A 15,126-nucleotide genomic window follows, 5' to 3' on the forward strand; every position below is an offset into this window, starting at 1 on the left:
ACAAGTCACGCAGAAGAAACAAATCTGTGGTTGTGCTCGCTGACCAGTGTGAAAAGTTTTGCGACACCTGAATCCCGCGCACAACTCTGCCTGCCGGAAAGAGTTAAGAAGATTTATCGGCTGCCTGGCAACGAGCCAGCCGGTGAGGGAAGAACCGGCTTCCGGTGGTCAGAGGCAACAGGCTCACTTGCCCTGGATTAAGTGGGATCGAGGAGATTACAGCTCACTCACTCTTCGTAGATTGATGACAGCGTTGCGTCCTCTTTTGTGCTTGCTCTCTTGTGAATGATTCACCAACAAATATTGTTGTTTTTTTAGAGTGATAAAGAGTGCAACATCCACAGAAACGAAAATCTTGTGACATCATTTGGACTCCGGAGGTATGATGCACTTTTTCTGTAAGTACTTTGGGTTGCTTCGATTCCTTTTTCAAATATACTTTGCTTGACCATATGTTGTATTTAAAACCTTTTAAATGTAATTTAACATCTGACAAGATGAAACAATTCCCTTTTTTTTTTTTTTACATAATGGTACAATCGACTGCTTCCCATAATAAATAAAATCTTGGTTTTACTCAGCCCGATTTTGTGTTTGCAAGCGGAGATCGACGTATTCTTTGTATTAGTCGCAGCGATGTTACAACCGGTGTGAAGCGTGCCATTAACCCCTGATCTTTTCACACCGACAACCAGCTCGAGACTAGATTAACAGTAGAAAAGTGGGTCAATTGTCACACAAAGCTTCCAAAACTCCACCTGGTGTGTGTATTTGTCAGTGAGCTCCATGAAAACTCACTCCTGCCATTTTTTTCTAATTTGTAGATTCTTCAGCTGCTCAGGGTCAAAGGTTGAGGCTCTAGTGACCATGAGGCAGGCGGTGGAGGCTCAGGTATTAAGCTCCCACTGTGAACTGGGAGAACAAGGTGAGTAGGGACAGCAGTGATTTTTTTTTTTTTTTTTCCACCATTATCAAAGCACTGCAGCCATCTGTGGCTAACCGTTGCGTGTTTCAGGACTTCGGCAGATCCTGACAGATGTAGTAGAGGAGGTGAGGCGGACGGTGAATCAGGACATCGATGGAGCAGAGATTCTCCACAGTCTACTCAACGCCCCCTGGTTGAAGTCGCTGCTCAAGGTCAACATGCACACACATCTATCCAGCCGTGTGTAGACACTGAATTCTCTTTTGGTATAATACAGACACACAAAAAGAAAGTTTCACAACTGACTCAGTACGCTGCAATTATATTTTTCATTCTCCAGAGGATCAAGAATATATGCAAGTGACTATTGTTGCATTGTGTCCAAATTGATGGTGTCAAACTCAAGGCCCGAGGGCCAGACATGGCCCACCATGTCATTTTATGTGGCCCGCAAAGACAACTTGTGAAATTCATGTTATTACTAAAATTGCAAATTGTCTTCACTTTTAAAAATCCGCTTTTTTTAAATATTTGAACAGGTTTTACTAGTCTGAGAAAGGCCTGATGGAATAATGATGTCACACTCTTGACAGGTGTACGAGTGTCTTCAAAGATACCTGCGAGACTCCCCGGCACCGGTTCTGGACTACGCCTGTGGGCTCTCATTTCAGGTTTCACTTTTATTTTCCTTTGGATGCTCTTCTGTCGCTGGATATTTTCTCGACATGGACTTTGTCTTTCCTACGCAGTTGCTGATTGACATCAAGGCGTTGCCAGGCTGCTCTGAAGAAGCTAAAGAGCTTGATCGACTCCTACGGCAGCCTCACCTGCAGGTAGGCCAGAAATTCTGACCGCTTTGATTTTTGCCCGACGACAAGCCTTTCGCAACGCCCACGCAGGCTCTACTTTCTGCGCACGACACGGTGGCCCAAAAAAACTACGACCCCGTGTTGCCGCCGATGTCGGCTGACGTTCCAGAAGAAGAGGAGGCCACCAGGATCGTGTGCCTGGTCAAGAACAAGCAGTCGCTGGTGAGCCGCAAAGAAAAAATCATTCTTGTAAATCGAGATTCAATCAGCTGAGGTTTGACCTGATTCGACAGACGCCACCCGAAATCGGAAGTGGGTCGCATTTTGATGGGATCACCCGGTATTATCGTGACATGCGACCTGATTTATTTGACGAGATTTTGCTTCTTTTTCAAATGTTTCTTTGCATCCATCACGTTACGATTGTGCCGTGAGCCTGCAGATGGCACGACGAGCAGAGAGTTTCAAACTTTATCGTTTCGCAGCTCTGTCCGAGAACTCACTCGCAACCATCTGCCACGCCCCCTCTTGTGGCCCAAAACCCAAGAACGGGAATCTGCAGTCACTGGGACACCCTGAGACGCCTAACACGGCAAAGACGTCACTTAGATGGGTCGTTGGGGTCCGGCTTGGATGAGACGGCTCCGGTGGTACGCAGAGGCAGCTACCCATCGGCGGAAGCTGCGGGTCAGCAAAGAGTCGGACCACGTGGCCGACCTTGCTGCGAGGCCATGAGCCGCAACTGTAAAGCCAGAGTTTGTCACACTGACCTCCTCTGGCAGCAGAACGTAAACTACTCTTCTCCTTCGGTTTACAACTCGGTCCTGATTGGTAAGAAATGATCTGTCGGCCATCTTCAACCATTTTCTCATCATTCATCCACCCATCCATCCATCACGTCGTCCACTACGCTTCAGAGATTGTAACTCCAGCGACCATCTTTTTTGTCTTTTTGGAGACAACTTCATTGAAGAGCTAGATGGCAGGAATGAGGATCAATCGTCTCCGCAGCCAATGGCACACCAGCGTGGGGCCACGTCCCCGCCCTGTTTCTCTGTCCCCTACTACACCAACATGGACCACCACCTCCACTCAAATCTGCCTCCAAGGCTGAGAGAACAGCGCAGTCGCACAGCGCCCCCTAGCCCCGTGTGCCCCCAGCGGCTGGCAAAAATCCCTCCTCTCACAAAGCCGGCCAAGCGGGAGAGTCTGGACGAGCTGCGGAGCACGGTGGAGCTGGCCGCCAGCTCCATGGAGAGCAGCACCAAGGACATCCAGCTCCTCAGGGAGAAGATGGCAAGTGCGACGGAGCGCATGTCCGAAACGGTCCACGACAACTCCCAGGCGCTGAGCTTGCTCAGCCAGGTGGTCGATCGACTTCAGACGGTCCTCGATAGCGGCAGGACGGAGAGGAACCTCCCGCTAGTAAAATCTGCAGTTGGCGAGCAGCACAGATTTGCCACGAAGAGCATGCAGCGTCCTTCTCTTTCCTCCATACCTTCGCTCCTGTCTTCATCATCCAGCTCCCTCAGCAGCTGCCCGGATGTGCCCACCACCTCCCAAGCTAGCAGCTGTCTATCTGGATCCCACCACGGCTCTCCAAGCTGCAAGCCCAAAAATCCTCCTCTATGGCAGCGCCTGACTAACGGCACCTTGGAAGGAGCCAAAGCGGCTTCCTCTGCTGCCAGAGGTCTCTCCAACCAGCGGAAGAAAGGCAAGAAGACGTAACGTGAGAGGTGGAGCAAGGGAGAAATCCACCTCTTGGATTGTTCAAGATGCTTTGCGGTAGTTGGATATTTTCTTTGTCCTGTCATTCTCCTTCACCATCGTTTTCCTTCGTTCTGATGAACACTTCCGCGCTCTGCTCTGTTTGAACGTTTTTTTTCTTCCATTTCATGACAGCCCATCTGCCTGAATCCACGAGCTCTTCCGTTCACGTGTTCTCCCCTTTTCTTGTTATAGGGAGCAACGATAAAGAGAAACGAAATCACGGGGGAGATTTTTGTGGCTCGGGTGATTTACGGAGGCCTGGCTGATCGCAGTGGTGAGTTCTGCCTTCAACCCTTGGAACTGTCCCACTGTGGACTATCTCCAAATTACGAAAGTCTAAATTTTGTAATTTGAATTGTGAGAAGTTTTTTGGCCCTGGGTCAAAATTGGCTATGCCGGAGCATTCGGTTATGGCTGCATGAAAAATGACGGGTCAGTGTCGATGATGCCAAAGCCCAAATGAAAGTCTGAATAATTATTATTATATTATATTATATTATATTATATTATATTATATTATGTTATGTTATGTTATGTTATGTTATGTTATGTTATGTTATGTTGTTATGTTATGCTATGTTATGTTATGTTATGTTATGTTATGTTATGTTATGTTATGTTATGTTATGTTATGTTATGTTATGTTATATTATATTATATTATATTATATTATATTATATTATAGGTCTGCTCCACGCGGGGGACCGCATCGTGGAGGTGAATGGATTCCCGGTGGACGGCTTGGAGCCAGAACAAGTCATTCAAGTTGTGGTAGGTTGTCAGATTTCATATGCGTCTGTTCTATCGAGAGCTTTTTTTTTAAATATTCACACCTGCGGAGTGGACAATTTCAAACTGAAAAAGTCGCTCCACTGATTTGTTGTTATTCCAATCAGCAGGCTAGAGCACAGGGTACCATCATGTTCAAGGTGGTCCCCATCACCGACAGGCCAATTCACAACCATACCATGGTGAGTCTCTTCTAAGGTTATCATCAACATTTACAATAATATAAAACTATTAAATTAAAAAAACCTAACCCTAACATCTTGTTACGCAACAGCTTTACGTGCGCGCCATGGCGGACTACAACCCTCAACAAGATCCCAGCATCCCCTGCACGGACGCCGGTGTGAGCTTCAGGAAAGGAGATGTTCTGGAGATTGTAGACCAGACGGACGCTCTGTGGTGGCAGGCCAAGAAACTGCCCAGCAACGAGACTTGCGCAGGCCTCATCCCCTCCAGCGATCTCCTCAAACGGTACGTTGGAACCTCTGCCGTCTACACAAGTGGAATCTTCTTTGCTGACATGAAGATTTGCATGATGTTGCAGGAAGCAGAGGGACTTGCTGCCTTATCAGCCGCACACCTGTATACACATACGTGAGTTCACACGACATTTGTATCCTGATTTTCTGGAGAATTGCAAGCCATCAAAATTGAATTATGCTGATTGATTTAGAAATTCATCATTTATGCAATAAAAACATGTATTTTCCGCTCAAGTAGATATTTCTGAATGACCAGAAACAAAAATTGCACCGGTCAATATTTTTTTTTCTATATTTTTTAATCAGGCATGCGACTACATTTTTCTAGACAATTTTTTTGTGTTGATTCCAATTGTAATTCCAAATTCTGTCCTTGGTTTTCTTTAGTTTTTCGTAATAATAATGATGACCATAAGAAGAAGGATATTTATTTATTTATCATTATATTATATTATATTATATTATATTATATTATATTATATTATATTATGCAAAAACATGGACAAAGAATAATAAGATAGTATCATGCTGACATACTAAACATATGCAATTGTGTCTCATCACCCGCTTGCCTTGCTGAAGTGAGCACAGTGGAAGAAGGTACTGCTCACTTACCTCGTTCAATGAAACATTCCACATTTATCATTTCATGTACTTTATTTCAATCTTCTCCCCGCAGAGGAGGACCTCATGGCCATCGATGAGAAATGTGTCGAAGCAGGTAAATGTTCGCTCCACCAAGTGTGAAGTCAAATTCAACATTGAGTAACTTCCACTGTGTGATTTTTCTTTCTCTCTCCCCGGCCCAGATGAGGAGGCTTTTGAATCTGGTAGGTAAGTCTTTGTTTGCTTTCTGTTCTGATTTGTTCTGATGTACGTACACAATGTGTGGCACGCCGTTCTTCCCGCTAATCATCTTTTACCTCTTGTTTCTTTTTGCGTGCTTTCTGGATCAGACGAGTTAAGAGTCGGTGAGAGATTCAAAAATTTAGAGGAGCACAACTGTGATGTTTATTCATATTAAAATAAATCAGAGAGATTAAATTCAAAGAGTCCCATGTTGAAAATTGGAGGATTGATTTTGATGTTAAAGTTCTTTAATTAATAAATTTATTTATTTTATTTTATTTATTTATTTTATTATTGTTTTTATTTTTTGTTGTTATTATTAAATACAGAATATTTTAAAATATTTCAAAGGATTTATCCTTCCCCCTTCTTTGATTATATATATTTTATATTGAATAAATACTTTTGCATTTAGCTTTGCAGCAGGATCCCTAATTGGGACGTTTACTACAATGTGACTTGTAAATGTTTGTACTCATTTAACATTTCCTTTTCCATTTAAATTGTTTGTGCTGTCCTTAAAGAGGGGGATGATTTCAGCAGCGGCGTTGCCGGAGTATACCTCGGTGTGTCATCCGTCGCTCATCTGCATTCAGACATTCATGGATTTGGTGTGGTTTGGAAGAATGTCTTTTTTTTTTTTTTTTTTCTCAGCTGGTTTCAGGCAGAGCTTGCGTCGATGTCGCAGACGCTTTCACAGCAGCGCCCAAATGTTCTGCCCCAACAATTGTTGCTATAACTGCAGCGGTGCCCTCAACTGTGCCTACGAGGAGGTCGTGCGCTACCAACGCGACTCCACCGATGTACATCGCCTCGTTGCCCTGTTAGGTACCTGACGATTGTGCAAACATACAAAAAAAAATTGGAGTAAAGTGTCAGGAAAAATAACTTTTGTCTTAGGCCCATCCAGCGTGGGCGTGAATGAACTTCGCAGACGTTTGATTGAAATGAATCCTCACACGTTCCAAGGAGCAATACCTCGTATGTGACCTCCATTTTATGATTATACACATACAATCCTAAAAAAAATAAATAGTTGGAGAATAAGAACACATTTTCATTTCCCTTTTCCAGACACCACAAGAGCACCCAAAGGTTACGAGGAGTCTGGCAGAGAATATCACTTCACCAGTCGAGAGATCTTTGACAAAATGGTGCACAAAAGCAGGTTTGTCTTATTTCAACTCCCCTAATAAATATGTTTGTGATGGGATCCTTAAAATCTGTTCAATGTGCTAACTGTACCTGCTCCTGCAGATTCTTGGAGTACGGTGAGTACAAAGGACATCTGTACGGCACCAGCAGAGAAGCTGTGAGGGATGTTTTAAACAGCGGCAAGATTTGCGTCATTGATATCGAAGCAAATGTGGGTGGCCGTGTCGTATCGTCGTGTGTGCAAAGACACAAATACTTTTCTCATGTCAGCATGCCTGTGCCGTATTTAGGCCATTCAAGCTGTTCGAACACATGACCTACGGGCTTACATCATCTACGTGAAGCCGCCACCGCTGGAGCAACTCAAAGAGACGAGGAAGAACTCGTACATAACCACCGACTACTACGTCAACCGGCCCTTCAAAGTGAGTTTGACGATCTGCAGGTAAGATGTTAAGATAGAACTGACGTGTTGCCACCTCGATAGGATGAAGACTTCCAGGAGATGGAGGATGCCGCCCGCAAGCTAGAAACCCACTACTCGCAGTTTTTTGATTGTGTGATCGTCAACAACGACTTGCAGGAGTCCTGCGTGCAGTTGCTGGCCGCCGTTAGGAAAGCGCAGGATGAGCCGCAGTGGGTCCCCACCGACTGGATACGACCCACCTCAGACTCGTAGACAAAATTGCATGTATAATAATGTTTCAGTCCGATTAGATATCTCCTTGACTTGTCTCAACAACAAAAATCATGGCTTATTCTGTTCAATGTTTACAATTTAGACTGTGAGGTCATTTGTTATTCACTGCTTTTATTTTTTTGTTCATGTTGTATTTTAAAAGGGGTCACTGCGTGCAATGCATGCCAAAACACGTTAAAATTGTTGATCAAAAATTGTTTACATTGTTGTGAAGCTTAAATCGTGACCGATTTGATACTTCGAAAGAATGAACTCTTTGAGACACTAATAAATCTTGTCAGGTCTCACTGGCTCTTGTGCTTTTATTTTGACAACACCGGAAGCTAGTTGTTACAACAGCACTAACTACTTCTGGTTCGGGCGGTGGGTAGCGGTGCCTCAATGTGGCAAGCAAAATAAACAAAAACAAAACAAATACTCCATGTAATGTTCTCAATTCACACTGGATCTGATTATGAATTTGAAAATACGTTTATTACGGGAAATTTGACTGGAACATGGACAGCGAACTCTCCAAGGTAACTAACGTTCGTATTTAGAAGTAACCCCGCATTTGTATTGAGTGCATGCTTGCTCATGAATTTACAAATTGTTTATTTTATTTTTTATTTTATTTACTCTTGAGCTAAGCAAGCCAATAAGGTTGAAATATTTTACAAATTCACGATGCGTAAACGTGTGTTTACCTTTGCAGAAAACTCGACCTCGGGAGCTCCCGCCTCTTCCACAGGTCAGTCAGTATCAAGATTACTAACTTAACTTCAAAATCAGCGACTTAATATCTTTTATTATATGCATGCATTAATCTTTCCCATTTTCTGCTGGACTCATGCAGTCTGCACAATCTCAGGGCCACCCACCCTACAATGCCCCTGGCTACTTTTTTAATTGATCAGTTTCATCCCTGATTATTATACAATGGAAAGATCAAAATCACATTGTAGTTTCGTCTTTTACTATACATTAACCTTCACCCAGCCATACTCACTCAGAGCAGGAAAGGCTTTGACCTGTGCCCTGGGTAATCCTTACTCCTGGCAGATGCATGACCACAGATTTAGCTAAGGATTTAACAACAGGACGTAATGTACAGCTTCACTCCACTCGTGCTTGATTCTAGTGTGGAATGGCCAGAAAGACTCCGGTGAAGTTTCTTCCTTGTTCTTGTCATCCGTCATGACAATAATTGATCCTATAATAAATCACGAGTAACCTGTGTTTCTCTCCCTTTCTTTAGAGGGGACAAAGGAGCCTTCCCTCAGGGCCAAGGTAGGTTAGCCCGTTTTTCAAAACTAAAAACATCTTTATATAACTTCTTTTTCTCTTATATGTGGACACTGAAGTGGAGAATCAGCCGGTGAGTAACGAATCGGTAGAAAATCAGAAATATTGAGCTCGACTTAACTTTGCCGATATAACAGAAGCGGCCAAGCAGAAGAAGAAGAGAGTGGTGAGAAAAGAGGCGGATGGAGCAGCGGATGGCGACGGTACGATTGCGCTCACATTGACTGGAAACAAATTTGCGCTTGGAACTGGTTTGCGTCCTTTTCCAGATCAGGAAATGGAGATGGAAGGCCGGGGCAGCAGAAGGACCTCTGAGGTGAATGACCGTCTTTCAGTTGAGACAATGACGAGTGGACCCCCTCAGAGGAAGAGGAAGAAAAAAAAGACAGCAGCAACTCTAGGTAAAGTCAGATGATTTCCAAACCGTGTCATCCAGCCCAAAACTCAATACCAGATCCTAAACGAGCTTTTCATTTCCACTTTGAGATCATGAAGATGACCAAGCTGATCTGGTGAATGGAGACACGATGGATCAGACTACCGATGAAGAGCATGTTAAAAAACCCAAAAGGAAGAAGTAAGAATCTTCATTCGGATCAATTTGAACGGGCGTCATTTATGCGACTCTGCTCGTTTCAGGAAGTCCAAAGTTGCCGAGTCGTCGATTCCTGATGAATTGGATGTGGAAGAGGATGACATCATCACCGACATGCCTTGCTATATACCGCAGCATTCCCTCTTCTCTGCCCCGCAAGGACAGAGTCACCCCGTCGGAAAGGTCTTTGTGGAGCGCAACAGTGAGTGATGGAATATTCATTTGGCGGATTTCTTCCTTCTCCAAATACCCAAATAAAGTACAGGAACTGTACTTACTCTTGCCCAGAGCGCTTCCAGGCAGCAGACCGATCAGAATGGAGGAAGACCAGTGAGCAGGTGGAAAACCTCAACGACTTCCAGCCCATGCAAACGCGCCTGACCACCAGAGATGTTTCTATCAAGGTGCACAAGAACTTCAGGTGAAACTTCATCGTACTGGATCGTTAGAATTGCTACCTGTGATTTTTCAGACTTGGTTTGCCTATTTGTACGAGATAATCGGGCTTTTTTTTTTTTTTTTTTTAATATATAAATTATTTATTTATTTATTTACTTATTTTTATTTATTTATTTATTTATTATTTATTTATTTTTTATTTGCTTGTTGTTCAGGTGTGTCTTCTTCAACATAAAAGTGTCTTTTTTTTTTTTTGTCCGACTCAGGATTTTCGCTCTCTACTGTCACGGCTTCCTGGCAGGATTTGCCGTGTGGAACATCGTGGTGGTGTTCGTGTTAGCTGGCCAGCACCTCACGGCTTGGTCCAACCTGCTGGAGCAATACCACTGCCTGGCTTACCCGTCACAGTGTCTGCTTTACATGCTGCTGGCCATCAGCACCGTGGCTGCTTTTGACAGGTACCGAGGCCAGCTTGTTTTTACTCACTTTATTGGTGTCCACCCTGCTAACTATTTTTTTTTAAAAATAAAAAATTTTAGCTGCTTTTTCTGATTTGTAAAGTTGAATTGCTTAGGAAATGCTGCAAAAATATTTTTGGTGTGAATACATGGGTCATTATTTTGGGAAGGTACAGTATATAATTTATATAAACGCCTGATTGAAATAAAATGACATTTGTCGTTGTAGAGTCAACCTGGCTAAGAGCTCCATGGCGCTGCAGGAGCTGGTCACACTGGACCCAGTGGCTCTCGCTTCCTTCTGTGAGTACATAGCCCTAAATTGTTTTTTTTTTTTTAATTTGCTTTTTTAACAACTTCTCTGCTGGTTCTTTTCATCACTGCAGTATATTTCTCAGCATTGGTGCTCTCACTTAGCCTACAAATGACAAGTGACCGCATCAACCTGTACCCAGACAACAACGCAACGCTATGGTAAAGTACCTTGAATTGCAACATGGAGTCTTTTCTTCATGGGAATTTATCAGAACACACCAAAGTCTGCCGGAAATGTGCAAAACAGAATATTGTGCTCTTGTTCCTCTCAAGGCGACCGGGGTCCGAGCATCAAATTCTCCACCCTTGGGTGACAGTCAACGTCGTGGTGGCGCTGCTGGTGGGCCTAGCCTGGATCTTCATCTCCATCCGACCAGCGACGGACTACACCGAATGTATGTCATTGAGAAGATCCGGTGTTGTTATTGTATGGATTGGTCTCATTGTGTTTCTCTTCCTCAGACTATTTGATGGCCATGCAAATTGAACCCCCCAAGGAAGAGGAGAAATCAGAAATGAGCGCCTGATTATTACAGACTGTACAAACTTTGTCAATTTTTTGCTCCGTATTTATACAAATAAATCTTAATGTGTTTTAGATTTATTTGTTCTTGCTTTGTAACTATGGTTGCTTCTGAATACTTTTTTTATCCATTCAAAATTTTTGCATTCAAGGGGTAGGACAATATATGTTTTTACCGTTTTGAACATGTAAACTGGGATTTTTAATGAATCTTATTTTGTACAGTGGGTATTAAAAGTCTGCACACCCCTGTTCATATTCCAGGTTTTGTGATAGAAAAATAAGAGCAAGGTAATTCATTGTAAAGCTTTTTCCATGGTTGTGATTTATAACCTGTATAGCGCAATTTAATTAAAAAGTGAGAATTAGCCTGCACATTATGAGTTTCATAAAAGGAATTTTTAAACAATTTAATTGAATGTTAAATACGGGAAGTTGATATAAATTTGTATGATGATGTAAATTAATAAATAAAAAGAAATAAACAATCATAATAATAAATTAAATATAAATTACGGTAGTGATAATCGAGTTACGGATCTGTGGAATCGATGCTCTCTGAAATAGATTAGTCGTCCCTTTACGTTCCAATCTCAGGCTTGTCCAATCGAACACAGATCGACTCGTACACTGTCGACGTGGGAATCTGATTTCTCTTAGAGTCGGCCTCAAATAGTGCTATTAGTAGGGAACAGTCATGTTGGACTTTGCAATATTTGCTGTGACATTTATTGTCGTTTTGGTTGGATTAGTTGTATATTTGTACCCGGTAAGTTACCCGTAAATGAACTGAAAGTTCGCTATGAGGCTTTGTTGTGCTTGTACTGCACGAGTGTGTGTTATATCATTTGCACACTAATATCTACATTACCAATTTAAAATTCACAGCCAAGCATTTCAACATGTCCCCTTAATGATAGTTAAGGCGTGCCACGTTAAACTAATTCCCTTTGTACTCTTTACCATTCGCGAAACGTAATTCTTTTGCATAAACTTCTGAATTAATAATTAAATTGCAAAATTCTATACAGACCTAGAGTGGCTCTCAAATATTTTACACTAATTACAACGATAATGACCAACATTAATATAATTTAATAGTTAATATTAAAATACAATATGAGAAAACTGTACATATTGATCATATTGAATGTGTATTAGTTGTTTTTATTATATGTAAATGTAGTTGGGCTTTTAAAGTTAAACACAATTAAACTGTACTTAACTAGCGATTATTTTGCATACCACTAGAGGGAGCCTGGGTACCACACTTTGAAAATCATTGGTCATTTGACTGACGGATTAAAAAGAAAACTGAAATAATTATATAATGTCCTTTCAGGATAAAAAAGAAAATGTGTGTGTTTCTTTGAGTTCATGTGATGATTATAAATAAGTCTAATTTTTGGTTTTCAGTCATCCAGAAGATCCTCCGACATCCCGGGTCTCAATCCCTCCGATGAGAAGTAAGCAACTTGCATGTTCTATTATTCATTACTCTGCTACTTTCATATCTCAATCAAATTCAAATTTTCAAATCCGCAAGTGCCGTTGAAAGCTGTGAGTGAGCGTGTGCTTCTGGCTGTCGTGTCTTTAGGGATGGCAACCTGCAAGACATTGTGAACCGAGGCGGTCTACATGAATTCCTGGTGGCTTTACACGAGGAATTTGGCTCTGTGGCTTCGTTCTGGTTTGGTCGGCGGCTGGTGGTTAGCCTGGGCTCCGTCGACCAATTGCGGCAACACATCAACCCCAACCACACAAGTAGGTGTGACCATTGCAAACATGTAAGAATGCCAGATCTGTTCTTCATTTGGGGTTTCCTCCGCTTCCCACAGCTGACTCCTTCGAGACGATGCTGAAGTCATTACTCGGTTACCAATCGGGCGAAGGGGTCACCGAAGCCGTCATCAGAAAAAAGATGTATGACAACGCCATCAATGAGACGCTCAAGAAAAACTTTTCTTTGGTTCTCAAGGTGTGATTTTCAAAACAGACCAACATCTCAGCGCTTGTCATGGTGCCAATTTCTCCATCTTGTGTTTGCCAGTTAATTGAGGAGTTGGTTGGAAAGTGGGTGTCTTTCCCAGAGGGTCAACACATCCCACTATGTGCCCACCTGTTGGGTCTCTCCATGAAGTCCGTCACCCAGCTCGCTCTCGGCGAGCGCTTCGGTGAAGACGCCCAAGTCATTTCCTTCCGCAAGAATCACGACGCGGTGCGAAGTGTAGCTTAAACCGCCTCGGAATCCACAAAGAAACATTTTTTTTGTTTTCATCCCGGCAGATCTGGTCTGAAATTGGGAAAGGTTACTTGGACGGCGCCCAGGAGAAGAGCTCCAGCCGAAAGACGCTCTATGAGACAGGTGTCGCTCCACATTGGGCTTAGTTTTCCAAATAACTCGATTGTAGACGGACAGACGGACGGATATACAAACTCGATACATGTGCCACTGTGAACAAATAAATGTGTGTTTTTAGCGCTGACGGAGATGGAGTCCGTGTTGCTGTCTGTGGCCAAGGAGAGAAAAGCCAATAAGAAGCAGATGGTGTTTGTGGACATGCTGCAAAAGTCGTCTCTCACAGAGCGACAGGTGAGTACACATCCAAGGACTTTTTTTTTTTAAATATATATAAATAATAAATAATTTGCACAAACTTTGTTTCAGATCATGGAGGACTGTATGGTGTTCACTTTGGCCGGATGCGTCATCACCGCCAACCGTGCGTGTTGCATTGCATGCAAAAAAAAAATAATAATCAAGAGAGTCACTTTTGTCCTTTGGCAGTGTGTATCTGGGTTCTTCACTTCCTGTCCACCTCGGAAGAAGTCCAGGATAGGTTGTATCAGGAGCTGGAAGATGTTTTGGGTTCCGATCCTGTTACCTTAGACAAGATCCCTCAGCTCAAGTAAACATCTCGTCATCAGCGTAACTATTCATTTGTCCGCTTCCTATTTGTTGTCACATTTTCTGTCATGGAGCAGATACTGCCAGCAGGTTTTGAACGAGACGGTGAGAACTGCAAAGTTGACTCCCGTTGCTGCCCGACTTCAGGCGTTGGATGGAAAAGTTGATCAGCACGTCATCCCTAAAGAGGTGCAGGATATTATTTGCTTTCCTGATGTTCATGTCATACAACATTAATCTGTTGTTATATTTCAGACACTGGTGATCTACGCTTTGGGTGTAGTACTGCAAGATTCCAACACCTGGAGCGCTGCAAGAAGGTTTGTTTTATTATACCACTTCAGGATGACATATTTACAACACAATCTGATTTATTTTCAGATTTAACCCAGATCGGTTTGAGGAAGATTCAAGTAGAAAGACTTTCTCTCTGCTTGGTTTCTCTGGAAATCAGACGTGTCCAGAACTTAGGTAATGATTGCCGTCAAAGAAAAAAGATACATCAAGTGGAACAGTCTGAAATTTGAGTTGTTTGCATTTTCCTGACAGATTTGCGTACACGATAGCTACTGTCATGCTAAGCACGTTAGTGCGGCGGATGAGGCTTCATCAGTTGGAGGGTCAAGTCCTGGAGGTCAAATCTGAGCTGGTTTCAGCACCAAAGGAAGAAACCTGGATCACTGTCAGCAGGAGAAGTTCAACTTAGTCGTTTGTAGATTTGTTGATTGGTGGTGGCTCTGATCAACTTGTAGGTTGCATCTCCACCTAGTTGTGATATGCGTGGTCCATCATGTTCATCGTATCTTCACATTGTTTCCTTTGACTTTTCAGAATACAGGAATGGTGTACTAAAAATTTAAAATCCTGGGATTAAAAAAAAAAATTCAGTAAATGTGTAAATGCTTTTGTTTACAGATTTTACACACACCCTTTCTATGCCTTTTCGCATTTCGTCTTTATAGAAAAACTCCACAAGAGAGCGCCATTGACTTGTATGTTACGCCAATAGAAAACTATGTAGAATTGGTTTTTTTTGGGAGGGGGGCACAAAAATGCTGCCTTGTGCAGAAAAACATGCACATTAGATAAATTTACACTGCGTACAGATTAATTTAATATCGGAATGAATTATTGGACTTAAATTTAAAAATAAAATAATTATTTT

The 15,126-nt window shown here is 42.5% G+C and overlaps 3 protein-coding genes across 6 annotated transcripts; all 3 read left to right on the forward strand.

Moving 5' to 3' along the window:
• The first annotated feature begins 159 nt into the window (after positions 1-159).
• mpp4b (MAGUK p55 scaffold protein 4b) lies at positions 160-7,763 on the forward strand. Of its 4 annotated transcripts, none has more exons than XM_049753249.2 (22): positions 188-398; positions 825-925; positions 1,016-1,137; positions 1,519-1,596; positions 1,675-1,758; positions 1,825-1,956; positions 3,697-3,778; positions 4,190-4,275; positions 4,401-4,475; positions 4,568-4,764; positions 4,838-4,887; positions 5,358-5,375; positions 5,455-5,496; positions 5,585-5,605; positions 5,732-5,746; positions 6,149-6,190; positions 6,279-6,452; positions 6,525-6,605; positions 6,699-6,792; positions 6,882-6,990; positions 7,070-7,204; positions 7,267-7,763. In XM_049753249.2, exons 2-22 carry the CDS (start codon positions 868-870, stop codon positions 7,456-7,458), a joined length of 1,887 nt encoding a protein of 628 aa, XP_049609206.1. In that variant the 5' UTR covers positions 188-398; positions 825-867; the 3' UTR covers positions 7,459-7,763. The 4 variants fall into 4 exon arrangements, 3 of the variants coding, with proteins under 3 accessions (XP_049609206.1, XP_049609208.1, XP_049609207.1); XM_049753251.2 differs by having other exon boundaries at positions 4,404-4,475; XM_049753250.2 differs by having other exon boundaries at positions 188-380.
• Positions 7,764-7,823: 60 nt separating this feature from the next.
• LOC125988283 (transmembrane protein 237B) lies at positions 7,824-11,134 on the forward strand. Its single transcript, XM_049753297.2, has 14 exons — positions 7,824-7,997; positions 8,174-8,209; positions 8,717-8,748; positions 8,823-8,836; positions 8,901-8,966; positions 9,033-9,164; positions 9,250-9,340; positions 9,403-9,560; positions 9,647-9,779; positions 10,024-10,215; positions 10,445-10,518; positions 10,602-10,689; positions 10,804-10,925; positions 10,993-11,134. Exons 1-14 carry the CDS (start codon positions 7,977-7,979, stop codon positions 11,055-11,057), a joined length of 1,224 nt encoding a protein of 407 aa, XP_049609254.1. The 5' UTR covers positions 7,824-7,976; the 3' UTR covers positions 11,058-11,134.
• A 508-nt stretch (positions 11,135-11,642) lies between these two features.
• Positions 11,643-14,853, forward strand: cyp20a1 (cytochrome P450, family 20, subfamily A, polypeptide 1). The gene is made up of 13 exons (XM_049753290.2): positions 11,643-11,822; positions 12,470-12,519; positions 12,651-12,817; positions 12,892-13,031; positions 13,104-13,271; positions 13,340-13,418; positions 13,534-13,646; positions 13,722-13,776; positions 13,842-13,962; positions 14,039-14,150; positions 14,217-14,281; positions 14,343-14,432; positions 14,511-14,853. The coding sequence occupies exons 1-13, from the start codon at positions 11,751-11,753 to the stop codon at positions 14,665-14,667; spliced, it is 1,389 nt and encodes a 462-aa protein (XP_049609247.1). The 5' UTR covers positions 11,643-11,750; the 3' UTR covers positions 14,668-14,853.
• The last annotated feature ends 273 nt before the right edge of the window (positions 14,854-15,126 follow it).

The sequence above is a fragment of the Syngnathus scovelli genome, chromosome 2 (assembly GCF_024217435.2).
Source record: "Syngnathus scovelli strain Florida chromosome 2, RoL_Ssco_1.2, whole genome shotgun sequence".
Taxonomy (NCBI): Eukaryota; Metazoa; Chordata; class Actinopteri; order Syngnathiformes; family Syngnathidae; genus Syngnathus; species Syngnathus scovelli.

Bases quoted from the DNA above. Each gene is read 5' to 3' on its own strand.
- mpp4b (XM_049753249.2), top strand. From the start codon at position 868: ATGAGGCAGGCGGTGGAGGCTCAGGTATTAAGCTCCCACTGTGAACTG. The intron at 5,497-5,584 runs GTAAATGTTCGC...TCCCCGGCCCAG, and splicing joins TGAGAAATGTGTCGAAGCAG to ATGAGGAGGCTTTTGAATCT. The intron at 6,453-6,524 runs GTACCTGACGAT...CTTTTGTCTTAG, and splicing joins TCGCCTCGTTGCCCTGTTAG to GCCCATCCAGCGTGGGCGTG.
- LOC125988283 (XM_049753297.2), top strand. From the start codon at position 7,977: ATGGACAGCGAACTCTCCAAG. The intron at 8,967-9,032 runs GTACGATTGCGC...GTCCTTTTCCAG, and splicing joins TGGAGCAGCGGATGGCGACG to ATCAGGAAATGGAGATGGAA. The intron at 10,690-10,803 runs GTAAAGTACCTT...GTTCCTCTCAAG, and splicing joins GACAACAACGCAACGCTATG to GCGACCGGGGTCCGAGCATC.
- cyp20a1 (XM_049753290.2), top strand. From the start codon at position 11,751: ATGTTGGACTTTGCAATATTTGCTGTGACATTTATTGTCGTTTTGGTT. The intron at 13,647-13,721 runs GTGAGTACACAT...ACTTTGTTTCAG, and splicing joins CGTCTCTCACAGAGCGACAG to ATCATGGAGGACTGTATGGT. The intron at 13,963-14,038 runs GTAAACATCTCG...GTCATGGAGCAG, and splicing joins GACAAGATCCCTCAGCTCAA to ATACTGCCAGCAGGTTTTGA.